Source organism: Mirounga leonina, unplaced genomic scaffold, assembly GCF_011800145.1.
Source record: "Mirounga leonina isolate KUSES-001 unplaced genomic scaffold, KU_Mleo_1.0 Mir_94, whole genome shotgun sequence".
Lineage (NCBI taxonomy): Eukaryota > Metazoa > Chordata > Mammalia > Carnivora > Phocidae > Mirounga > Mirounga leonina.
The window spans coordinates 19,694,146-19,720,356 of record NW_023270855.1 but is presented as its reverse complement, the minus strand read 5'-3'; the positions used below and the strand labels follow the sequence as shown (position 1 = coordinate 19,720,356).

Below are 26,211 nucleotides of genomic sequence, written 5' to 3'. Positions count from 1 at the left end.
AAAAAACATTCTGTAGTATTTCCAACGTATTTGTGAGTTTGAAATTATTTTTTTAAAAAGGAAACGAAATCAGAAATACTATTTTTGTAATTCTTAACCTAAGTAACAGCAATAGCTCCTGTTGACTGAATCAGGTCACTTGCTTAATTCTCACAGCAAAGCTATGACTGAGGTACTATCACTATGGCCAATTTGCAGATAAGGAAGTTGGGGCCTTTTGATATTAATCATTTACCAGAGTTCACTCAGCTAGGAAATGATAAGCCAGAAATTAAACCCAGATCTGTTTGATGTTAGACCCTTTCTTTTAAGCAGTATACCATTTTCTTTTATCATATTCAACTCTTGAATCTTGTATGTGTATATGCATTAGTCAGGGTTCTGTGGAGGAACAGAACCAACAGGGTGTGTGTATGTGTGTTCATTATAAGGAATTGGTTTCCAATAATTGGTGGATTACGGAGGCTGGAAAGCCCCAAGATCTTCAGGGTCAATCTGCAAGCTGGAAACCCAGGAAAGCCAATAGTTTAATTCCAGTCTGAGTCTGAAGGCCCAGGAGAGCTAATGGTGTAGTTCTAGTCCAAAGGCCAGTAGACCTGAGACCCAGGAAGAGTCAGTATTTCAGCTTGAATCCAAAAGCAGGAAAACGCCAATGACCCACTTAGAAAGCTATTGGACAGAAAGAATTTTCTTTACTTGACGGGGTCGGTGGGAGGGAGGTGTTAGCTTTTTGTTCTATTCAGACTTTCAACTGATTGGATGAGTCCCACTCACATTAGGGAGGGCAGTCTGCTTTACTTAGTCTACTGGTTTAAATATTACTCTCATCCAAAAACACCCAGAATAATGCTTGACCCAATATCTGGGCACTCTGTGGCTCAGACAAGTTGACATGCAAAATTAATCATCACAGTATATATACATATAATATATGAGAGAGAGAGAGTGGGAGAAACTAGGCTAAAAAGTGGACTTTGGTAGCAAGAATTGATTAGTACCTATCTAGCCCTGCCTGAGGAAGAGAGGGATGTGCAGTTTCTTGCCCACACTGGACTGTACTCTTACATAGGATGATGGGATTGTGTTTATAAACAACACCCACAGTCAGGATGAGCTTTCTTTCAGATTACTCAATGGCTTGAGCTCCACAGGGCACCATCCTGCCTCCTGTGTGAGTTTGGTTAGGGTCGATCAGGCCCCTCTTTGTAGTCATCTCTGTGGTTCTCTGGTCACCACACCCACTACTTCCCTGGGAATTCTCCATTGCCTGGCCCTGCTGTCCCACATTCATGGCCAAAGCATTCAGGTTTACACCGGGAGACCTTGCATTCCAGGCCACAGCTAAGTGGGCACTTGGCCCAAGTCGGGTTGTGACTGAGAGATACTGGTTATTTATCTTAGCAAGTCCTTGGAAATGAGGGCATCTTTTTGTGAGCAGTAAACACTGATTCAGAGAGAGAGGGAGAGAGAAAGATGTGCAGAGCTGAAGAAGAGAATGGCTAATGGGTTTGGTGAGAATCCTGGATCCCATAGAATACCCTTCTCTCCTAATAAATTCCCCTTTTCTTTCACACAATTTGAAGCGAACTCCCATTATCACTGTCCACCTTAATTAAGTCATCCACCTAGGCAGTCCTTACTCTTCTCCTATCGGTACTCTTCAGCCCAACATGGCTGCCGTCAGCAATCACACCCGTCATGGTGCCAGAGAAAACAACCGAGGGTCTTTCCGAGCAGACCTTTGTTACCCTTATTTCCAATAAAAAACTGTTAGCTCTTGAAAGTGTCTGGAAAAAAGTTAACCCTGATGATATGTGAAGCTACCCTCTTACCTATTTAGAAAATTGTACTCATCTTCATTTGTCCACCTTCCTACCTCAGCTTCATCTTGGTATCCACCATGATATACAAGTAAGGACTACAAGGCATGAATAAAAGGCCATGAAAAGCAAAGAGCCTCCATGGCTTTTTATTGTGGTATTTTAACCTTGTCTATTCCCTGTTCTCCAGCCCTTGTAGATGCAGTGTGGTTTTTCTAGACTTTTCTACAATTCCCTGTTTTTGTCCCTTCCCACAGACTCATCTCAGAGGGATGGACAAACTCCAGTAATTCTCTCTGGGGTTATAAGAACATCCTTGCTCACTTTCTCTGATATAGTTACAGGTGTTTTCTCTTTCCCATTTCTCTGTCTCCTTCTTCCACTTCCTACTGTGTATCTCTCTTCATAAGTTCAGCTTTTTCTCTCCTGCATACACTCAGAGCAATGGGCCAGTCTTCCTGCAGGTTCATGTTTGTTTAAGGTCTGTCATTTCCCCAGTTCCTAGCAGACCCTCAAGGACTATTTGCTTGGTTAATACCACGCCCTCTGCCTGGAAGCTTCTTCCCTATTGGTGCTAATCTTTTGCAACCTTTGAGTGAGGCCCTTCTAAAAGGCAACTTCCATCCCTGCCTGGAGGAAATTTCACAGGACTTTGACCACCTATTTGCATACTTGCCTTCTACTTTGCCTCAGAGTCTGTGCACACATCTTACCTCTCTGGGTAGTTTGCAACCTTCTTCAGGACAAGAAAGATTTCAAAGGCTCTGCAGTGACTCTAGATTTGAATCGTGGGTCAGTCACCTTCCTGTCTATTAGTTGTGTGAACTTGGGCAAGCTGGTTCACCTCTTATACCTGTTTTCTCTCCTGTAAGTGGGGGTAATATCACTAATCTCATAGGATATTTGCAAGGATGAATTTAGACATTTTTGTAAAGTACTTAGAAGAATATTAGACACATAGAAAATACTGAGTAAATGTTAGCTATTACTATTAATATTCTCATTTCTTACATTAGTTATCTATTGCTGTTTAGCAATTATCTCAGAATTTAGAAGCTGAACACAATTATAGACACTTTTCATCTTTCATAGTTTCTGTGGATCAAGAATTGAGAAGCGACTTAGATCTGTGGCTCTGGCTTGGGACCCCTCATAAGGCTGAGGTCTGGATGGCAGCTCGGGCTGCTGTCATTCGAAGGATTTCCTGGGGTTGGTGACCCACATCGAAGGCCTCAGTTCTACTTTTGGGCCTTTTCACAGGGCTGCTCTAGTATTCTAATGACAGGGAAGCTGGCTTCCACTACAGTGAGGCAGAAGCCACAGCACTTTCCATGGCCTGGCTTCAGAAGTCCACTATACTTTATTGGTCACCCCAGCCAACTCTGTAGGGACTGGTTCTCCGATTGCAAAATGAGAAGTATTTTGGGTTTGGGGGAGCTTTTGCCTACATCTGCCACCCAGGGTCAGGGTCAGGGTCAGAGCCACTTATCTTTAAGAGGGTCAGCAGTTGGGAGCACTGTGTCCAAATTCACACCTTCTAACACAAGTCAAAAATAGCCTTCTTTCCTCCTGCCCTTCTTCCTTCTTCTCCTTCCTCCCTTTCATGGCTTTGTGCTAGAGACTACAGGAGGGCATGAATCCCAGGAGGCAAGGATCACTGCGGGTGATGGTGGAAGCTGGCTGTCACATTTGTATTCTGTTTTCCTCCAATGGAACTAGTGTCAGTAGGAGGCTCTAGCAATCACAGAGACTGGGATGCACTTTGGCAAGAGGAGAATTCCAAGGAAGAAGGAAGAAATGAACCAAAGGAAGTAATGCTTTGGCCTCATGTCTTGCCTCTTCTGCCCTTGCACTCTCAATTTAGGGCAGACTGAATTTCCTATGACTCTTCAGAAACCATCTAGTTCTTTCTCATTTCAAAGCCTGTGCACCTATGGCTTTTCTGTTTTCAAGCTTCTCCTCTCCACTTCCCTTGGCTACCTTCCTCTCACAATTCAGGTCTCAGCTTAAACACTAGTTCCTCCTGGGATACTTTCCCTGATTCCCTTAGTCTGTCACTGTTTTGTGTACTTTGCCTCGTATCATAGACTTTCTCCAACATTTCGAAGTCAAGGCATCTCCAAGTGAGGGGAACAGCTGATGAAAAAGGGGCAAGGCAAGATGGAAGAAATTAGCATGGTATGTTCTCTAACCAAGAAAACTTTCTGTGATAATGGGATTTCCTTTTATTTTTTTTAAAGATTTATTTATTTATTTGAGAGAGAGAGGGAGAGAAAAAGAGAGAGAGAGCACACCCAAGCATGCACAGGGGGAGGGGCAGAGGGAAAGGGAGAGAATCTCAAGCAGACTCCCTGCTGAGCGCAGAGCCCTACCACCCAGGACTTGATCTCACCACCCTGAGATCTTGCCCTGAGTCAAAATCAAGACTCAGCTGCTTAACTGACTGAGCCACCAGGGCACCTTGATCATGGGATTTTCTTGATCTGTGCTGGACAATACAGAAACCATTAGTCACATGTGTCTATTGAGCTCTTGAAATGTGGCTAGTGTGACTGAGAAATGAAATATATTGAAAAACTCAAGAACTGAGTTTTAAATTTTTAAAAAATTTAATTAAAATTTAAATACCCACGTATGGCTAGTAGTAACTATATGGTCTCACACAGGTCTTACAAAAAAGAGACCCGCCTAGACAGAGGACAGGGTGGCAGAGAGAAGGGGGGTTAGGCTTTGCTATCCAGAGAATAGGCCCTTTTAGACTAGAAGGGACCATGATAAAATAAATGCAGTGCACGGTAAGGGTGTATATTTGATGATGCCACCCTCATACATCCCTCTGCAAGGCTATTTAACTGGATGCTCTGAACAATGAAAGGGTCTAAAGACACTAGGGACTGGTTCTCTGATTGCAAAATGAGAAGTATTTTGGGTTTGGGGGAGCTTTTGCCTACATCTGCCACCCAGGGTCAGGGTCAGGGTCAGAGCCACTTATCTTTAAGAGGGTCAGCAGTTGGGAGCACTGTGTCCAAATTCACACCTTCTAACACAAGTCAAAAATAGCCTTCTTTCCTCCTGCCCTTCTTCCTTCTTCTCCTTCCTCCCTTTCATGGCTTTGTGCTAGCCTTTCAGAAGACAAGGTGGAACAGTTCAGTATCTTTTCCCTGAAAAGCTCAGAGACAAGAGAAGATAATAAAAATGAACACACTGGCCGGGAGCCAGATGTTCTGGGTTCTGGTGTCGTTTTGCCAGACTAGCTTTCTACACCTCAGCTGTCCCATTTGTGAAACGTTAGGGTTGGAGAGGACTTCTGAGGTCCCGCCCTAACTCCCTGGGTGCTTATGTAATGCAATCCAAATCATGATGACAATAAATAGATAAAATCTTTAAGAAAAAAAAGAAACAAAAACCAACAGCAGCCACGTTAACCCAGGCAGGGCTTACAAGTTTTAGGCACCGTGCTAAATGCTTCATAGTCACCATTTCACTCAAGCCTCAGGGGTGTTTTACAAACCCTCATTTTGTAGGTGAAGAAACTGAGGTTCTGTCAGTTTAAATAACCGGTCCAGGGTCACACAGGAATAGGCGAATTGGGCTTTGAATCCAGATGGTTGCAATCCCTAAATTTTTAATCTCTTTTTTGTATGTATCGCTTCTCTTCAAGGTAGGTCAGTGATGAGTTCAGGCAGGGAGGCATTCTTGGTAGGATTATTAATAACACTGGTTTTTTTTTATGCGTACTCTGATGGCTGTACTTAATTCTCCCAGCAACTGAACAGGGTGGTCGACACTAGTGCCCTCATTGCACGGACCGGGAAAGTAAGGCTCAGAGAGGCTCGGGAAATTGCTCAACATCACACAGCTAGCAAACGGCACGGACTCAAATCTCCGGAGTGGGTCTGCAGCCCCGGGCCGCGACCATTCCTCCTGGAGTACAGCGCAGGCAAGCCAGGGCCCACCACCACCACCGGGAAGGCGGAGCGGCGGGCGCCTGCCGGGTCTCGGGCCCTGCCCAGGGGGCACGCCTCCGCCGCGCACGCGCTCTCGGGCTCCGGGTCGGGGCGCGCGGCGGGCGCGAGGACGGCGGCGGGGAGCGTGCGCGCGGTGACGTGCCGGGCGCCATGTTGGAGGGCTGGTGGTAGCGGCTCGGGGAGGTGCTCGCTCTCTCGGTCTCGCTCTCTCGCTCGCTTCCCCCGGCTCCCTTCGGTGCCCCCCCCGGTCGCCTGCGTGCCGGAGTGTGTGCGAGGGAGGGGGAGGGCGTCGGGGGGGTGGGGGGAGGCGTTCCGGTCCCCGGGAGACCCGCGGAGGGAGGCGGAGGCTGTGAGGGACTCCGGGAAGCCATGGACGTCGAGAGGCTGCAGGAGGCGCTGAAAGGTGGGAGTAGCTGCCCCCTCTCCCTTCCTCCTCACCCTCCGTGGTCCCCTCTCCTCTCTCTCTGGGCAGGGGGCTCCGAGGGGCCGGGCCGGGCTGGAGCGGGGAGGGGGGGCGCTTCCCCGGCTCCCATCCCCCTCCCACCTCCCCAGGGGCGGGGAGCCCTGTGGGCAGCTCCCTCCCGCCCCGCTCTGGGCTTTGTGTCGGCCGCCGGCGTCTGGGCTGGGGGAGGGGAGCCGGGGAAGCTCTGGTAGTGGCCCCAGTCTCTCGCCCACCCCTCCGGGGAGAGGTCGTGGGTCCGCAGCCCCCTCACGGGTAGGCTCCGTTTTCCGTCCGGCCCCCGCACGCCAGGCGTCGGGGTGAGAGAAAAAGTAGAAGGTTTGGGGGGGCGGGGGCGGGGGGGAAGAGGGCGGCAGAGCAACTTTAAAGTGTCTCAGGAAGTCTCTTGCAGAGCGTCTGAAGTCATTCCTCCACGCGCCGTAATTCTCAGGTGGTCGCCTTCCACGCAACAGGCTTGAGAACGGTGGTTCTCAAACTTAGAACAGCGTGGGATTTCAGCGTTTTCACAATTATGCATTGACATCCAAAATCATTTGGAAACGGCTGCGTGAGGTAGCTGCAGTTTCTTAAGACGCACATTCATGAACTTTACCTAGATAAACAATTTATGGGGGGTGGGGCCTGGGATTTGTATTTTAACTGGTGTCCCGGATAAATCTGATGTGGGTGTTCCCCCGGACCACACTTTGAGAAACACTGCATGGATGCTTTGTGGAGAAGTTGAGTGCCGCCCCCTTTAGGAGGATTCTTGTTACAACGTGAAGAAACCAATGTTGGAAGAAGAACTTCGAGTCGGAGGTGGATTTATTTGGTTGAGAGGCAGATTTTTTTTTTTTTTTTAAACTGCTTCTTAATATTTGAGGAAGGACTGGGAGAAAAGTTTGCTTTTACAGTGCACTGGAAATGGTTGATGGACTTTGAAAATACTGATAATTTTTCTTTCTTCCCTTATTTAGATTTTGAGAAGAGGGGAAAAAAGGAAGTTTGTCCTGTCCTGGATCAGTTTCTTTGTCATGTAGCCAAGACTGGAGAGACCATGTGAGTTGAAAACATGTATTCGTTCTTAGGGTCCATTCAGAATTGCTTAGGAGAGGGAAAAAAGTGTATTTCAGAAGAATTCAATAATCTTTGTACAGCTGTACAAGCTCCGCTTATTTAAAGCATTTACTAAGCGCGTAAGTTTTATTTCCCTTATGCATATCTGTAATGAGTTTTAAAATTTTGTTAAAATTTTCTTTATATTTATGCTTTTGTAGATTTAGAATTTACTAGTCTGAAGAGCTAGAGAAAAGAATGCCTATCCTGTCATGACCCTTTTTGGCCCTAACAAACAGGCTTATTTCCAGAACTTTGTGGCTTTGATTCTGTCTCAGTTTTTTTTTGTTGGTGGTATTTTCTCATATTGTCCTGTATCCAACCTTTTGTTGTCATATTTATATATGTGGGTGTTTGAAGTGTCACTTCTGTTTATTCTTTTGAGGACTTAGGGTGATTATCTGACAAATTCCAGATGCTACAGTTTTGACTGTCCTGTAAACTTTCTAGGATAGCTAACTTGTTACATATGCTCAGCATTTTATTAGGCTTGTTCCCAAATGTTTTGAATCTGAAACTTACACTATGAAGTTAGGACTGTTTTCATAAGTACCATTCCAGTTCATTGTGTGTGTAGGTTGTGTTGCAGGAGTGTTTTTGCCATCACTAAGTTAATTTGTAGAAAGCAGTACAGATTTGGTGACTTCCTTGTACTCTTTTTTTGTAGGGGGTGGGGAGTAGGAAGAGAAAGGTTTCTTTGGGCGCAGTGTTACTAAATGAGCTTTCTTTCGGCTCCCCTAGGTCTTGTCTATTTTTAAAATTCTTTTTGAGGCCTACTATGAGTGTGAGCTTCAGCAAGTGATGTATACTTTCTTGGGCTTTATTAGCAGATGTTCATTTCTCACCAGATTCGCTTGTGGTTGTAATATATGTAGCCTTCTAATAACTAGCCTAATTTTAGAAAGGAAAAAAGACCCTCTGATTTAGTAGTCATGTAGATAAGCTGAGTCTCCATAGTGCTTTATTAAAATTACCAGTCAGCTTAAGAATATTTCTGTGAAGTGGTCAATCTTACATTTTTATTCCACTTAAAAAGTGGAACCCTTTAGAAAAAAAATTATATTTGCCTCTGAATTATTGTCTCTCTTAGAACATCTTGATTTTAAAAATTGATGCAACGTAACTGGTACTTAGGTAGATAAGCTTAAAAATGACTAGTTGCCAGCTTTCAAAAGTAAATTAATCCCTAACTCAGAAATTCTTAGGTTGCCTCTATTTCTTTCAAATTGTTAGTTGGTCCAGACTTATCCCCCTACAATATCAAAAGGAGAAGCTTTTATTTTCAGAGTTTTGATACACAAGATTATATCAAACTATTTGGAGATAAATACTTAAAATCTCTTCTCCTTATCAGGTCTGTACAAACTGTCTTCTCTTTTGATAAACTACATTGGCTGTAAATAGTTGAAAACTTCTGAAAGAAAACTTAATGTCCTGTCAGACTGGATCACCATGTGGCTAGGGAATTTGCACCTGATTTTTGTGGACGATTATTTTGTGTTGGTAGAGGACTTAAACAAGGTCCACCCCCTTACTCACCCCCCCATTTTTGTTTTGTTTTGTTTTTAACATTTACTAATAATATTTTGTATTAAAATGGTGGTGTTAGATACAGAGTTTGGAAAGTATTTTTAAATTTATCATTAAAGCAGCTGGTGTTTACACATTTAGCTTTAATCTTTTTGTTTTTAATCAACATGAGCATGCCTTTTGATTCTGAAATTTGCAAGTTTCTGTCATCTATTTTATGGTTAAACTGAGCTTTGTCTAACTTCTAAGATTTAACAAGAAAATGTAAAGAACAGATCAGATCTCTTTGGTGTTTTAGGATGGATAGGTTGCTAGAGATAAGAATTCCATAGTTTTTATTTTCATTGATACATTATAGCAAGAAATCATTAACAGAAGAGATATGTGGACTTTGTTCATGGATAAAAATCAGTGACAGCCTAAGCTATTTATTTTTCATTAAAAAAGCCCAATTTGACACTTGTGTTTTTAGCTTTAGAGAGATTTTAAAATTATAGTGTAGGTTTTTACTGAGCAGGAGGTTGTAGGAAAATTTAAAGAGTACTAGAGCAGTTTTCCTTTTTTTTTTTTTTTTTTTAAGATTTTATTTATTTATTTGACAGAGAGAGAGAGGGAACATAAGCAGGGGGAGTGGGAGAGAGAGAAGCAGGCTTCCCGCTGAGCAGGGAGCCCGATGCGGGGCTCGATCCCAGGACCCTGGGATCATGACCTGAGCCGAAGGCAGACGCTTAACAACTGAGCCACCCAGGCGCCCGAGCAGTTTTCCTTTTTGGTCTTTGAAAAAATTACCTTTACACATCTAATGTAGGAAGTTGGGAAAGATGCCAAAACATGGCATACTAAACTGTAATGAAGACAGAGATTATCTATCTAAAACAATCCCCAAATTTGTTGGTTTTGGCTACTTCAAAAAATTAATTTTATGTTGAAAAGGTTACTTTGTCCTGAAAATGGGACATTTCCTGAAAGGACACTTTACCGAAGGTAACAGTTTGTAACTTAATGCCAAGTATATATTATGTGCTGAATAAACAGAAGGTGGATTTAAACATTTGATAAGTTTTAGTTGCAGTTACTCTTTTTGATGGTCATATTGTCCGGTGTTTGGCCTGTGGGAGCCTCTTTCATTTGATTCCAGAGTCCTTTTGACTTGACTCTTGGTAGTCTTTAATAGCATCCATAGTCTCTGGTATTAGTATATGGTCTAAGCTCATTCCTGCCCAGACCTAGAATCAGACGTTTCTGAAGCCATGTCTTTTAGTGGGAAGTGGTGTTTAAAGACTACAACCTGGAGACTAGAGATGCTTATTATAACTGAGTTGGTCATGGTTTCTAGCCTCTTCAGTGGACAGAACTAATAAAATACTAAGTGATTCATACTGATGCTTCCAATTCAAAATCAGGACTACAGTGTTTTACCTCTTCTACCCCAACAATTCTGGTTCTCAAGGACAAGGGAAAAGTCTAATAATAATAATATCAACATCACCAGTGTAATTACTAAGAACATCAGAATTGTTCATACACTCTCCCAATTTGTAACCCCCATTTCAGAAAAGTAGTTGTGTCTACATCATCTGAGCATATAGCTATTATATAAGTTTCTTTGAACCATCATTCATTCTTTTGTAGTAGCTCTGTATCAAATGCTCACCACCAGTCCTTAGGTCAATATCTCTAGTCAGTTTGGTTGTCCATTTTCTAGTAGAAGCTCTGAGCTTTGGCAGAGCTCATGGGAACATTTCCTGAGTTTTAATTATTATTATGTATATATATATTTATATATTTTTAACAGTGTCCTTTATTCTTGGAGGTCATTTTGGAAATAAAATATTTGGTTCTCAATTTTTGTCCTTGAGTAGCTTAAATATGTTAATTCCATTGTTTCCCCCCAACTCAGAGTTCCTGTCAAAAATCAGATGATAATCTAATTTTCTTTATTTAAAAGCTGTGTACTCTTTTTGCCTAGATTCCCAAGGAATTTTTTTCAGTTAAGTGCAGTAATTTTTCTGAACTTTGTTTTAGTGTTGGGCATTTTGGGTCAGTATACTCAGGTACGTGGTGTGCTCTTTTAACATGTATTTTCAAATTTTTCATATCTTTTTTTTAATTCCAGGAAATAAAATTATTTGCTTTGGTTTTCTTTTTCAGGGACTCCTTGTATTGCTATGTCAGTCATCTTTGCATGTCTTCAGTATTTGTTATTTTGTCCTGAATTCTTTTTCCTTATTCCTGTTTTGTTAAAAAACATCTTTGTTGAGGTACAGTAAACTTCATTTATTGAAAATATATAGTTTGCTAAATTTTGACATCTGTACTCAAACTTTGAGCACACTCAAGATTGTGAACATATCCATTCGTTATTCCCAGAAGTTTCCTCATGCACTTTTGTAATTTTCCTTCCCTGGGTGTGCTCCTCTCCCCTCAGGCAACTAAAGATCTACTTTTCGTCACCTTAATTTGCTTGTTTTAGAATTTTATATAAATGGAATCATAGAGTTTGTATTCTTTGGCTTCTTTTATTCAACATAATTGAGGTCCATATTCGGATTTCAGCAGTTCATTCCTTTTTATTTCTGAGTAGTAGTCATTGTATGGATATCCTACAGGTTTTTTATACATTCACTTGTTGATGGACACTTCAGTTATTTTCATTTTTTTCTGTTATCAAAAAGTGGCTGTGAACATTTGTGTACAAATCTTTGTATGGACATATGCATTCTTTTTTCTTGGATAAAAACCTAGGAGTGGAATGGCTGGATCATATGGTAGGTGTATGTTTAACTTGAGAAACTGCCAAACTGTTTTCTAGAGTCATTGCACCAGTTTGCATTCCCACCAGTATTAATGGGAGTTGAGTTAAGGTTCTCCACGTCCTTTTCAACATTTAGTATGGTTCTTTTTTGCTGTAGTCATTCTCTTAGGCACATATTGCAAAGTGGTTTTAATTTGTATTTCCCTAATGACTAATCATGTTGAGTATGTTTTCATGTGTTTATTTGCTATTCCTGTATCTTCTTTGGTAAACTGGTTCTTCAAGTCTTTGTCCATTTAAAAATTGAGTTGTTTTCTTACTGTTTTTTTTTTTTAGATTTTTATTATTATTATTATTTTAATTTGACAGAGACACAGCGAGAGAGGGAACACAAACAGGAGGAGTGGGAGAGGGAGAAGCAGGCTTCCCGCCGAGCAGGGAGCCCGATGTGGGGCTCGATCCCAGGACCCTGAGATCATGACCTGAGCTGAAGGCATACGCTTAACCGACTGAGCCACCCAGGCGCCCCTTCTTAATGGTTTTTGAGAGTTCTTTATATGTTACAGATGCAAGACCTTTATCTGACATAGGATTTACAAGTACTTGCTACAACTTCATGGCTTTTCTTTTTATTCTCTTGATAGTGTCTTCAAGGTGAAATTTTAAATTCTGTTTTGATTTTTAAAATTTTTTTCCTTTGAAGAACTTTTACTGTGATTTCTGTTATGTTCTTTCATTCTCATGTACTAGTTTAGTCTGTTTCCTGAAGTAATTTTTTAAATTTCTAATCATTTGCCAAATTCTATTCTAAAACTCATTTTCTGACATGTATCATTTTTCTCAATGTCTTTAGCTCATTTTGAAGTAGTATCATACAGTTTTGATCTGTTTTTGGACAAGTCTTTCTAGGTTCCTTTCATTGTCTGTAGGGATGTTTGTTCTCCCTATTCTCTTTTTTTCTTATATTTACCTTGTACTGGGTTTGACTTTCGTATTTTTCTCTTGTACATTTTTACATGAAATTAGTTTTCCTGACCTTTGAGGAGGAAATATGGTTCAGAGTAGCTTTCCTAACTTCACAGAGCTTTCTCATTGTTTTGTAAAGTGTTTAAGAACATGGAGTTTGCTTTCTGAAATTTCCATGTTCTCTTTTCCACTCCTACTCTTATTTGGACCCTGTCTTTCCTTCATCTTTATTGTCCTCTTCTCCACATGCTGGGTCATCTCTGGATGGGAGCCCTGGTGGGTCACCTTCAGGATCACATTGGAGCAAGACTCCTGCTGTCTTTCAGCTTTCACTGTGGGTCCTTTTTGTTCACTCACTAGTGGAGTGGGCAAAACCCATTCAGTTCCAGCTGCTGGTCTCTGATTGACCTGTCATGATTTCTAGTGAATGCTGGTTGACAGTTTTGTGGTTCTCCTATTCCTAGGCCCTTCACGTGCACCAGGACTTCTCTCTACTTTCTCTAGTTCAGAACCTGATAAGGTACAGGTCATGTGACTGTCATTTTTTCTGAACCTTTTATTCTTCGGGGTTTGTGAGGTTCGCTACCTTCTCAGCTAGTTTTTGTTTTGTTTTTTCAGGTAGTTTTATTGTAAATGTTTTTTGTTCATTAGTTTTTGGTTTTGCTGTCTAGTTATGTCTGATAAGGGGTTTTGGAGAGAGAGAAAACTACAGTAGCACTGTCAACCTCTCATAATTACACTTATGAAAACTTACTAGTTTCCTCACCTATAAAATAGAAATAATAGTATCTCATAGCATAAGTACTTAATACATGGAAAACTTAGCACACTGATTGGTAAACAGAGTAAATGCTCAATAAATAGTAGTTACTGTGTTGACTGTGCTTATATTGAGTCGGCTTTGTCCCCAACCCCCTACCCGCCCCCTGCAGTTTCAAGTTCTTTGTGTTGAGCAATTTTGACATAACAGCAAGAAAATAAAATTTAGGTTACTTAAAAGTAGTTATCAACAGCTGAGACCTCATTATTGTAAATAAAATCTCCTTAAGTGAATGAGGATGTTAAATCCTTAAGTGGGTTTCTTGAGGGAATTTTGTTTTGTCAACATAGTATTTACTGAACATTGTTTCTAAAATGTCAGTCTCCCAGGACACCTGGGTGGTGCAGTCGCAGTCGGTTGAGCAGCCAACTCCTGGTTCCTGCTCAGGTCATGATCTGAGTTGGGGCTCTGCTTGGGATTCTCTCCCTCTGCCCCTCCTGCTCATGTGTGCACACTGTCACTCTCCCCAAAATAAATCTTAAAAAAAAAAAAAGTCAGTCTCCTATACTGTCTTCATAATATTTGCCACATCCTTGTAACATCTATATAATTATTTAATATTCTTCTCTAGTTTGGCTTACTTTTTTTAGATTTTTTTCAATATAGGAAAATATTATAGAAGTTAAGCCTTTGTTTTACTCCTTCACAGAAATATAATCACTATGTTAATTTTTTTCCCCTTGTGAGAAAGAAGATTTGAAACCACTGGTTTGTTGCATTAGACTTTAAAACCTATAAATACTAAAATATGTACTTAATATGAATTTTCCATGTGTCACCTAAAATCCTGTCATGTACCACCATCACAGTGGTACACAGAGAAAGCACAGTAGATTTTCATTAAATTAGTTAAGTGGATGCCCTTTTGTTTCAAATATTCCAATAACTGCAGTGATTAAGGTATGAACATGAAGAAAATCGTAGTCATTTTCATTTGTTTTGTCACATCATGCTATAAACCTGACGTGTCATGTATACTGCAGAAAATCTGTTGATGCATGCCAGCTTTGTTTTCTGAGTAGAGTTAATTTCAAATTTTAAATCTCTCTGGTGTGCAGGTGAGCTCATATTTTCCATGTTCAGTCCAGATTTTTACTGGTAGTTGGCTAGTCCCATAATTTCATGAGAGTTAGCATGTGGTAATATTCTTGGAAGGAGCATGGCTTGAATTCTGAATTTAGCTTGGAGACTTCTCTGTGTGAATTTGGGCACATTATTTGTCAGCTTGTTTCCTCACTTGAAAAATGGGGTTTCTACCGTATAGTTGCCTCAGCTCTTGTGAGGATGTAGCTGTAAATATTAAAATTTGGAGTAAAAATTAGAATTGTCTATATATTGGGCCTAAACAGTGAATTTGGTTTAAGAAACAAGTCTGAGGTATACTTTATCTTTTGGAAAGAGCTCTGGTTTGAGTCAAGAGAACGTAAGACCTGGGTTTGAATTCCTACTTCTACCACTTACTCTGTGACCAAGGCTGAGTTCTCTGTGCATTTCCTCATTATACATCTGAAGTGCTTAATACAGTGACTGGGACACACTGACAACCCCGTCTCATCCCCCCTCCCCCAATGGAAGCTGCTATAACTATTTTATTTCCCATTATTTAAATCACTTAAATTACTCTGGGCCACAGTTTGCTCAGATACTAAATGAGGGGCTTGTAATAAATGATCTCCAAGGTTCCTCCCAGCTTGAAAAACTTATAGGAGTCTGTGTTGTGGCAGTAGTTACCTGGGGGTGGTATTGCAGCAATAGGGATTAAGAGTGGAGAATGGGGCACAGTGATAGTGGTTGATGTTAAAATGTCTGCAGATGGTGAAAGATGTTAACTGTTGGGAGTATGTTGCAGAGGTGAATGGTTTGGAGCCCAAAAAAGAAAGAAAAAATGGAGAATCAGTTGTGTATACTTGGATGAGAAAGACCAGTCACTGTTACCACTTAATTCATCAGAGCCACAGTTGCGCAGAATGCCATTCTTAGTGTCACCTGTATACACACCTGTGGTTTTTATCCACATCCAGAGATCCTCTTTGTGCCTGCTGATCAGTTCATAATGCTTATGGACTATTACTGGAAGTCTGTCAGAAACTTCATGTTGCTTCAAAACATCTTATTACTAAGAAGTTAAGAATTTTATGACCCAGAATTTACTGTGCTTTCCCTCTGTTTTGTAGACTGTTGGTCTTTTACTTTAAAGATATGGGAGTTTGTGAGGGAAAGTGTGTGTGTCTGTCTGCGTGTCTGCATCCTTCAGCCTGTATCTGTATTTCTGTACCAAAATCAGGTTTCAGTATCAATAGCAAACAAAACACAAAACCCTTAAATGTATTCAGTGACTAAAACAGTATAGCCAGTTGAAGAGGAGAATGTTGGCTGTTATTTCATTTAATACATATGTCTATGAAAGCATTTTACTTTAAAAATACCCAGTGAGTCTGAGAAATATATTTTAGATCTTCATGTCTGCTAGGCCTTTAGATGTGTTTAGTTGCTCGTCTTTGCTTTCTCTGATTTCACCCACAGCAGTCCTGTTTGTATTATCAGGCTGCCTGGGTTTGGCACTGCTTGTGTGGAATCTACCTTGTGTAATAGGCACTTCTGTAACCCAAGCTCAAAGTCCATGCCTACCAAATACATGGAGAATTATTGAGAGATTACACCATTGACTGTAAAGTGAAAAATAGTTGTGTCAAATTAGTAATGATATAAAATAATAGTACTAGTGCTCCCAGTGCTTTTCCAAAATGTGCCATATATGTGATAGTGTAAGTAGGGCTTTTTTGTCACCACTTACCAGTGTGACTTTGGGTTGGGGGCGGGGAGAAAAGCTTTATTGAGAGGCTCTGTGGTACAGTGAAGATGCTCTTGGAGGTGAATTTGTCAGGGTGTCTCTCTTGTCTGTTTATAATCTGCTTGACCCTAGCTTAGAAGACAGTCTGGGTGAAAATTCTAATTTCTTTCTTTCTTTCTTTCTTTCTTTTTTTTTTTTTAAAGATTTTAATTATTGGACAGAGACACAGCGAGAGAGGGAACACAAGTAGGGGGACTGGGAGAGGGAGAAGCAGGCTTCCCGCTGAGCAGGGAGCCTGATGTGGAGCTCAATCCCAGGACCCCGGGATCACGACCTGAGCCGAAGGCAGATGCTTAATGACTGAGCCACCCAGGCGCCCCGAAAATTCTAGTTTCATATAATCTATGTGAATGACCATGATGGAACAGTTTAGTTACCTAAGCCTTCTTTTCTTCAGCTCCCCAGCTGAAAATGTGAACAACACTTCACAGAGTTTTTTGAAATAGCAGGTATTCAGTAAATCTTAGATTCCTTATTTTGTTTGTACACTGATATGAAAATAAAAATTAGTAGTACTAAAAATAACATTTATTTAATACCAATTTTGATACTTAAAAGGTTTGCAGCTTACTGAAGTTCTAAGAATGAAAACATTGACCAGTTACAGTGATCTCTGTTCAGGCCCAAGACTTTCCTAAATCTCATCAAGCTTCTTTATACTTGTGACTGAGCTAGTTACTCATTTTGCTTTCCAAAACTTTGCTTTAGCTATTTTATACTCCTTTTTTGCTATAACTAGATCTGACTTAGACTTTTTCAGACATACAGTACATTGTACTTTCTTTTCTTGTCTCCCTGTGATTTGTTTAGGCTCCTTGCGTGTTCTGCGTATCTCTTGAGTATTTTTGACCCTTCTAAAATCTTATTCTCCTAATGTTACTTCTCGTTGAATGTGGTGCTTCTCAATAATCCTTTGTAGAGTCTTTAGACTGATTTTTAAAATTGTGAACCTGAAATTGGGATTTATCTTTAAGGGACTAGAATTTTCACATAGGACTTGTGTTTTGGGTTAAAGTGTTTTTTCTTCCAAAAGGCAAACTTAGTAGACATTTATTTTGTGACAGACACTGTCAAATGTTTCATATGTGTATCTTAATTTGATCTTTACAACTACTTTCTGAAGTAGGTATCTCTGCTTTTTAAAAGCGCATACTGAGACTTACAGAACTTAAAAAGTCTTAAGATAGTGCATCTGGTGAGTGACAAAATTGGAATTTAAACTCAGGCATTCTGACGTTACATCCTCTCATAACCTGTACTTTTATACCCGTTGTCCCTTGTTGTCTTCTCACATCTTTCCTCTTTACTGAAGCACTCTGAGAATTCTTTTAAAACCTTTAGAATTTGAAATTATGCTTTTGACCAGGAATGTGTTACTAGTTATTTCTAAGATTTTCTTGCTGTTTATCTAATCCTGACCTCATGTACCTGTCCAGCTTTCCTTTCCTTGTGGCGTACCATGATACGACCTAAGCACTGACACGTCACATAGTTTCCTGTGGATTGTGGCAAGTATGGGGAGGTTGAGTGTGGTAATTTGTGATTTAAGAAAAAATGTGTCAGGAGATACTTTACTGGAAGAGTCAGTAAGGTAAATTACTTGATATACCCTTAACATTAGTGATTTAGACTATTTTCCAGGAACCTCAAAGGCTGAAAATTTTAGTAATTATAATTTTGCAGAGGTGTAAATTTGAAGCATATAGGTGATAAGACTGAGGTATATTTTAGTTGGAAGTTTGGGCCTAGCTTTCTTTTTAATACATGCGTTTTGGATTTGTTATTCTTAATCAACCAAAAATCTTAACCTCTCAATATTGGGAGGTAGCTGGTAATGTTTCCATTTACAGGTGATGAAACTGGAGAAAAATAGGCTATAGAAGGATTTGAAATTTGAGAGGTATAAGCTATTACGAGTACACTTGTAATTTTTGCACTATTGTATATCTCTTAAGAGAGAGGGTGAGATAGCTTGTTAGCTGACGAAATATTTCTATTCAGAATTGTTTGTACTAAAGTGAATATGATATTTTTCCAGATTATTTTATTCTGGTCTTATTTTAGGGATATTGTCCATGGTGACTGCAGGGTGATTTATGAGGTTATGGCTATTTTGTCTTAAAGTAGTTCTTTATCTGGAGACAGGTCCACCTTTTCTAGGGACTTTGCACAGCAGAGTATTTCTGCAGTGAGTAATCTTGAATGTGGCTAGAATGTGGCCTAGTTTTTCCTCAGTAAGTACTGTTAGTAAATTCAGGGTTTTCCTGTTCATAAGCAAGACAAGTAGTCTTTCTCTCCTTCCTGTATAGATATTGATAGCTCTCTAGTCTTGCCCTGTTTATTTTAGAAGGTTCATGGGGATACTTGTCACTTAACCCAGTCTTCTTGTAAATATTGTCTGACATTTGATTTTGCTATCTTAGTTGCTGTAGGATATCACAAATCAGTGCCATAGTCAGGATGTGGTCACTTTAAAAATTATTTTCTGACAAAATATTTGGTGAGTGAACAGGTGGTAAATTTTAAATACTTGTCTTAAAACTTTCAGTCTTAAATACTTTAAGTATCTTGAATATAGAGACTACCATACATGTATTTTCTGTTTACATCCCTATTTTGGTTAAGGAGAAATTTGGTGAGAATAACTGCATATTGAGTTTAATGGATCACATGAGTTAAATAAATATTGTGCCCATTCTGTGAAAAAACTCATGTACAAAGATTATGGAAATCAGTACTGCTTAGGTAAGCTTGTCTCATTAAAATTTTTTTTATTACATTAGTACTAACAAAACTATGCTTTTAACCTGTTTCTTATGTATTAACAGAATTTTTCTATGTATATTAAATGTATATGTGTTAATTCTTTTTAAAAAACATAGTATCAAGATTCTGCAGGTTGTCTTGTTACCTGCTGTATTTGGATATCTTACCAAAACATAAAAGTTTGCCTCATTGTTTTTATGGGTTGCATAATATTCCATTGTTAGGGGTATATTGTAACTTACCTAACCTGTCCTTTGATGGTTCTTTAGGTTGTTTACAGTTAAAAAACAATTCAAAAAGTGCTTAAGTGAGCATATTTACATTGACACAGATGGAAGAATGGGATCTGTAGGTTGACGTTTATGTGCATTATTATTTTGTCAGGTATTGCCAGCTGGCCTTCTAAAAAGTTTTTCAACATATGCTTATACCAGCACTGTGTGAAAGTTATTTCTCTACCACTGTCAGCACCGAGCATTATTGGGCTTTTAAATCTGAAAATCTGATAGATGAAAAATGGTATCTCATTTTAATTTGCTTTCTTTTATTTTGTGCCTGCATCTTTCCATTTCTTTATTACCAATTATACTTTCTGTCTTCCTCATTTATGAAATTATGATTTGTTTTTTAGGATTTTTGCTAGATTTTTATTATAAAAATAATAAAGTAGCCTAATGAAGTTACTTCTAAGTAACTATACTTCTATATGTTAGGAATAATTTGAGTTTAAGACAGTCTCAAGCAGCAAGTTTTGTTTAAGAAAGATGGTCATGACTATATAGCAAAGAATAGTCTTTGTAATGATTGGATTGAATTGTTATTTCTGGTATATATCTGTCTTTTTACTCACATTCCATAGACAAGTAGTCATATTTATCAGTAAAAGGGACTTCAGATACAAAGTGTGAGCTGTGTCTTTAATTTTTATGACTGTATTTGAAATTTTGTCTTTGTAAATTTTTCTTCGCAATCTGTTTCTGGCCTGTTTCTTTGTAAATAGGCCAAAACAAAGCAGTTATTTTGGGGGGAAAAAACTACATTTTGCTCTTTGGTTGGCTGAATACTGAGAGCACTCTGAGATTGCAGAAATGTCCTAGAGTCCTGATATTCAATCAGGAAGAATAAAAATACCACCCACAAAAATGGACTTACCTCAAGATTGTTCCTATTGTTTTAAATTTAGTTTTGAACAAATACACTCTTTTATTTAAATGTAAGTAAAATATTTAATCTTACCTATGGTGTTTATGTACACTTGTAGGACTTTGCAATAATTAATAGTAAAACTAATTAAAGATGTTTGAAATTTTAAGATGTGGGCTTTTTCTGCAAGTTTGCATTTAATTCTGTAGTACTTGTTTTCACTTTCCTTTTCAAAAATTTACAGCAGTGGTTCTCAACCAGGGATGACAATGACTAGAGACATTTTTGGTCGTTACTAGTGGGGGAATGCTACTGAGAATGGGTAGTGGCCAGGGATGCTGTGCATTGCACAGGATAACTCCCAGCAACAAAGTATTATCAGACCCAAAATGTCAGTGGTGCCAAGATTGAAAGATTCTACTTCATAGGAGAAAGGATGCATCAAGCTTTAAAATGTGTCTCATAGGGGCGCCTGGGTGGCTCAGTCGTTAGGTGTCTGCCTCTGGCTCAGGTCATGATCCTGGGGTCCTGGGATCGAGCCCTGCATCGGGGCTCCCTGCTTGGCGGGAAGCCTGCTTCTCCCTCTCCCACCGCCCCGCCCCCCCTCCGCTTGTGTTCCTGCTCCTGCTACCTATCAAATAAATAAATAAAATCTTAAATAAAATAATGTGTCTCATAGTTTGTTCTTTCACCTGTGAAATAAAAACAGTGATGGGTGTGATCAAGATCTTTAACCAGGTCTTCTAGTTTTACCTTTTGGAATTCTATTTGAGCAACTTGGTAAAGTTTAATTTTGAGAAATAAATACTACTTGTCAAAGATTCATAGTCTAATTATAAGTGTTATTCTTGATTTTCAGTAAAGGTGAAAGTCTCAGATGTTTGACTCTTTATCTAATCAAATACTGCCTGGAAAATTCTGTTTTCTCCTTTACTCTCACGCTCAGAACACTTACGACACTACATGTGTGGGCTTTCAGGTAATACTGTGACACCAGCTGAATGTCCTACAATTCAGTTCACTTCTGACACTGCCTGGGGTTAATATCATATCTCATAAATTAAGGGCTTAATCTTACAAGACTGTCTATCTCCCCGTTCAGATGCCAGTCACACATCCGGGTTGTTACCTGTAGTTTGGATCAGCAGGCTAAAAAATCAGAGGTTTCCATGACTTGCTCCTTGGGTTCCATTAATTTGTTAGAGTGACTCACAGCACTCAGGAAAACTGTTTACTTAACTAGATTACTGGTTTATTACACTGGATATTGAAGGATACAAAATGAATAGCCAGATGAAGAGATAACATAGGGCGAAGCCTGGCAGGATCCTGAGCATAGACGCTCTTGTCCATGTGGAGTTTGGGGTGCACCACCCTCCCAGCATGTGGATGCATTCTTGTTCATGATTCTGGAAGCTCTCTGAATCCCATAGTTTATAGATTTTTTATGGAGGCTTCATCATGTAGGCATGATTGATTATTCACTCCACTTCTAGCCCCTCTCCTCTCTCAGTGCTGAAAGTTCCAAACTACTAATCCTAACTTGGTCTTTGTGGTTACCAGTCCCCACCCAAGAGCCCATCAAGAGTCACCTCATTAGAACAAAAGCTGTTGCTATCACTCTGGAAATTCCAAAGGTTTTAAGAGCTCTTTGTCAGGAACGGGCCAAAGACTAAATAGGAGAACAAAAGTTTGTCCTAGCACCCGTTTTTTCAAGGCTTTTCATAAAGTAGGAGCTGGATTAAGTATGTAAATGGAGAAAAAGCAAAATCTTGTCTTCATCTGTTAAAGAAGCATTCTTTCTAACTTTAGGAAGTAATAGAAATTACTGTATCCAAATCTTGAGATGTGTATGTGAGAGAGTGGGAGGGAGGAAGTTACTATGTTAGGAACCAGGGACAGATACATATAAAATTATTATTCACAAATATATCCATTAGCTAGTTTCATGGGGACGAGTGTTAATATACATAGGGGAGAGAGAAGTTTTAATTCTTCATTTCAGTAAAAGAGTACTGGCTTTGTGTGTTAATATTAGCTACTCTGCATATACTTAACCTGTAATTTCCCATGACTTCTGCTCATTGGTATCTTGGCAACTCTGTATTTCTGGGGCAAAATCACAGGCCATAACTTGGCTGATACATCAGTGGGACATTAGTGGTGGCAGTATTGACCACTTCTTCCACCTCCAAAGGAGCTACCTGCCCTAGCCTCTGGAGAAGTCCCCTGCATACTAACCCTTGGAAGGGTTAGATACATTGAGTCTGGAAAGGGCGAGAGAAAGAAAATTAGTTATTTCTATCATCTTTCAGGTTTAACTGCACATTAAAGTGAGGACTTTCTTCATTATTCATGCATTTCATAAACAAGCTGACAGGATCATGGCAGAAGTTGGAAGTACAAAGTGGAGAGGTCTACCAAACTTGCATATTTTAATGCAATTACTAGTAACACTTCATTAAATATGGTACAAGTGGTAAACTGGGTAGAACACCAGGTGAACAGGTGTAGACCAGAACTGTTCTAATTAGGATGTATGGTCACTCTTCTTTGTTCCCATTGAAGTCTCCCTTGTTAACGTTACTAGTTAATATCATTCCTTCTTATACTTTTATTTTTCCGGTGAGGCAAATATTGTCTTACTCATTAAAATTCTTACTTGATTTGGGTTCTTCTTACCTTTCCAATCTTGTCTTTTGCCACCATTTGTAATTTACCCAAATTATTTGCATTTCACTGAATATGCAGTGCTCTATTTTGCTAGTATTAAATTCTAATAGCATCTTTCTGTTGGTTGCCTCTGATGTTCTTCCTTCCTCATGGCATAACCTCCACTTGTCTTTTAAGATTGTTCAGATAGCTCTATTCACATACATAGTAATCTGCTGAAAAGCTGTCTCAGATCCCCTTTTCTTAATAGAAACCGCCATATTTCTGACATGCATTGGTCACGTTTTTTATTGCAGCTGTTTGCTTACTAATCTGTTTCTGCTTGTGGTTTTCCAAGTGTTGAGGGGGCTGAAATTGCCTTGCTGAGAACGTGACATAAAGTAGGAGCTGGATTAAATATGTAAATGGAGAAAAAGCAAAATCTTGTCTTCATCTGTTAAGTATTCTTTCTGACTTTAGGAAATAATAGAAATTACTGTATCCAAATCTTGAGATGTGTATGTGAGAGAGGGAGGGAGGAAGGGAGGGCGAGAGAGAGGAGCTTGATTTCTCTTCCCTTTCAGTTTCCCTGTGTCTAGATTCTACTTAGGCAAAGGTAACTTTGCCTTCCCAGATTTTCAAACAATATAGTAACTTTACCTTCATAAATTTTCCATTTATCGTTTTCTGCTCTATGTTATGGGTATTTTAATACAACTGTGATTTCTCTACCAAGCTAGGCTCTTTAGAGGTCATAATTTGTATTTTGATCTTTATATCCTTCTGTAGTATATGTCACTGTTTCTTCAATAGTTGACATGCTGTATTAGGTTAATACAAAATACCGTAGATTGGATGGCTTCAACAACAGAAATTATTTTCTCATAGTTACCGAGGCTGGATGTCTGAAATCAGGGTGCCAGCGTGTTTGGGCTTTGGTGAGCCCTCTCTTCCTGATTTGCAGGCCACCTTCTTGCTCTGTCCTCACATGGCAAGGGGAAAGGAGAGAAGGAAGGGGGCTGGGTATGAGAGAGGTGAAACAGAAACAGCAAGCAACCTCCTTCTCTGGTGTCTCATAATAAGGACATTAATTCCATCATTAGGGCCCTACCCCCATGATCTTATCTATACCTAATTGCCTCCCAAGACCTCATCTCCAAATACTGTAATTTTATGTGTTAGGGCTTCAACATAAAATTTTTGGAAGAACACATTCAGTCCATCATCACATTTGCAACTGATTTGTGCAGTTAGTACATCTTTCTTTTTATATCTACTGATTAGATTCAGGTATGGATTCAGGTATGCAGATACATTCTTGAAATGTTTGAATTTCATTGAGTTTTGTGAAGTAAATATTTTAGGTGTACCCTGTTTAAAGGAAAACGGGAAGAAAAAGGGGCTGGGATTTATTGAAAGCTTACTACATGATAATTCATATTATATGGTATTCTATATAAGAGATGCTGGTGTGAGATTTTGTGAATGTCGAAATTCCTTTTGTTATCTTCTCCCACTTAGTTTTTGTGTAATTTTTGATCGTGCGTTATGTTCCTTCATTCCTTCACATCTCTTGAGATGTTATTTAAGTCAGTAGATATTTACTGAGCATATATTCTGTGCCAAGCACTGTGCTAGTTGCTAGGAATACAGTGGTGAGCAAACAACCATAGTTGCTTATAGTATTTATTATTTTAGCATTACAGTATTATATTTCATATATTTTGCTTGCTGTTTTTATCAGCATTCACCTGTATCAAATATGTTACCTTCATTTTTAAAATTAGGGTGGGGGAAAACTTTAAGTGTAGTTCCTTTAGAGAGTAATTTTTTTTCAGTTGACCCTTAAATTAGCATATGCCATGAGCCTAAGACTAATTGGGTATAGAAGGGGTAAACCAATAATAATGATTTTTGTCATAGATTTCTGATTTCAGATTTTGGGTAGGGAGAGGAAAGCTTTAATTTCAAGAGATAATAGCCTCATAATGTATGAAGTCCTATAGAGCTTGGTTAGATTAGATGGGAATAAAATTGAAACTGCTTTAAATTTCTGCTTTTCAAATTTTTTCTGCTATGTATATATATAAATTCCAGATATTTTTCCAAATTTTGACATAATCACAAATTTTATTAAAATTAAGGTTTGGAGTGCCTGGATGGTTGTCAGTTGAGTGTCTGACTCTTGATTTCAGCTCAGGTCATGATCCCAGGGGTCCTGATGTGGAGCCCTGCATCTGGAGCTGCACTTCAGGCTCAGTATTCAGCACAGTCTGTTAAGGATTCTCTTCCTCTCCCTCTGCCCCGCCCCCTGTTTGCATGCTCACTCCCTCTTGCTCTTGCTCTCTCTCTCTCTCTCTGAAGTAACTAAATAAAATCTTAAAAAAAAAAAAAAAAGTTTAACCCCAGAGTTTCTTTGTTACCCAAAAAAGACATTTTTAAATTAAAATTAAGATAAATTTTCTTCATTGGCATATGTTTTTCCTATGTTTTAATAGCTCTGAAGTTGAATGTCTTTCAAATATCAGTAATGGTCTAGAATTTTTATTTTAAAGATTTTATTTATTTATTTGACAGAGAGAGCGCACAAGCAGGGGGAGTGGCAGGCAGAGGCAGAGGGAGAAGCAGGCTCCCCGCAGAGCAGGGGGAGCCTAATGTGGAACTGGATCCCAGGACTCCGGGATCATGATCTGAGCCGAAGGCAGTTGCTTAACCAACTGAGCCACCCAGGCACCCTAGAATTCTTAAAATATTGGAGAGTCTTACAGTTGATCCTGATTTAGATTTGGTGAATATTGTGCTGTTAGCTCTTTGAAGTTTTAGGAAAAGCACATATTTAAGTATTAGATGGCTAGTAGTTTGGAAGTATCATTCAAATTTCTTGAAAGAAAGGCTTCTGAGTATTCAGTGTAAGATTGACTTAATTATTGGCATGTTTCAACTCAGAAGTTTTAAGAAACATAAGTATATTGCTTTTATATTTAGTTGGTAGTCTTCAAAAGTTGTTCAGATCATTATAAGGATTTGTGGATAAAATTATATCCTTATTTGTGATTCTTAGAGATTTTCCTTTTTTAAAAAATTTATAGTTGAACAGTACAAAACTTTAAGTTATAGAATCACGTTAATGGGATGAAGTCTTCTAAATGTGCTAATTTTTAAAATTACTGAATTTCTTACTGATGTTAAGAAATGTGGCTGGGTATTTAAAATGTATTTTTAATTATAATACCTGTAGGTATTAGGATAGGATACCTATGTAAAACAATTTGAACAATGCAGTTTTTATAAAAGAAAGAAGTGACAGTTTCTCCTTTTGTATGCCCCAGAATTTGCTGAAATTTTATATTCATTCAGTAAAATACAAAATGAAAGTGAGAATTGA

At 39.2% G+C, this 26,211-nt stretch overlaps 1 protein-coding gene across 2 annotated transcripts in view; it reads left to right on the top strand.

Annotated features, from left to right (window-relative positions):
- Nucleotides 1-5,936: 5,936 nt before the first annotated feature.
- The window catches only part of PPP4R2 (protein phosphatase 4 regulatory subunit 2), a 53,414-nt gene continuing 33,139 nt past the window's right edge, over nucleotides 5,937-26,211 (top strand). Inside the window, exons 1-2 of one of the 2 annotated variants that reach the window (XM_034998277.1) lie at nucleotides 5,937-6,191; nucleotides 7,205-7,286. In XM_034998277.1, the coding sequence (XP_034854168.1) occupies nucleotides 6,158-6,191; nucleotides 7,205-7,286 (116 nt within the window). In that variant the 5' untranslated portion in view covers nucleotides 5,937-6,157. Of the gene's footprint in view, nucleotides 6,192-6,618; nucleotides 6,801-7,204; nucleotides 7,287-26,211 lie in introns of those variants that run through there. The other variant, XM_034998278.1, reaches the window with a different exon arrangement.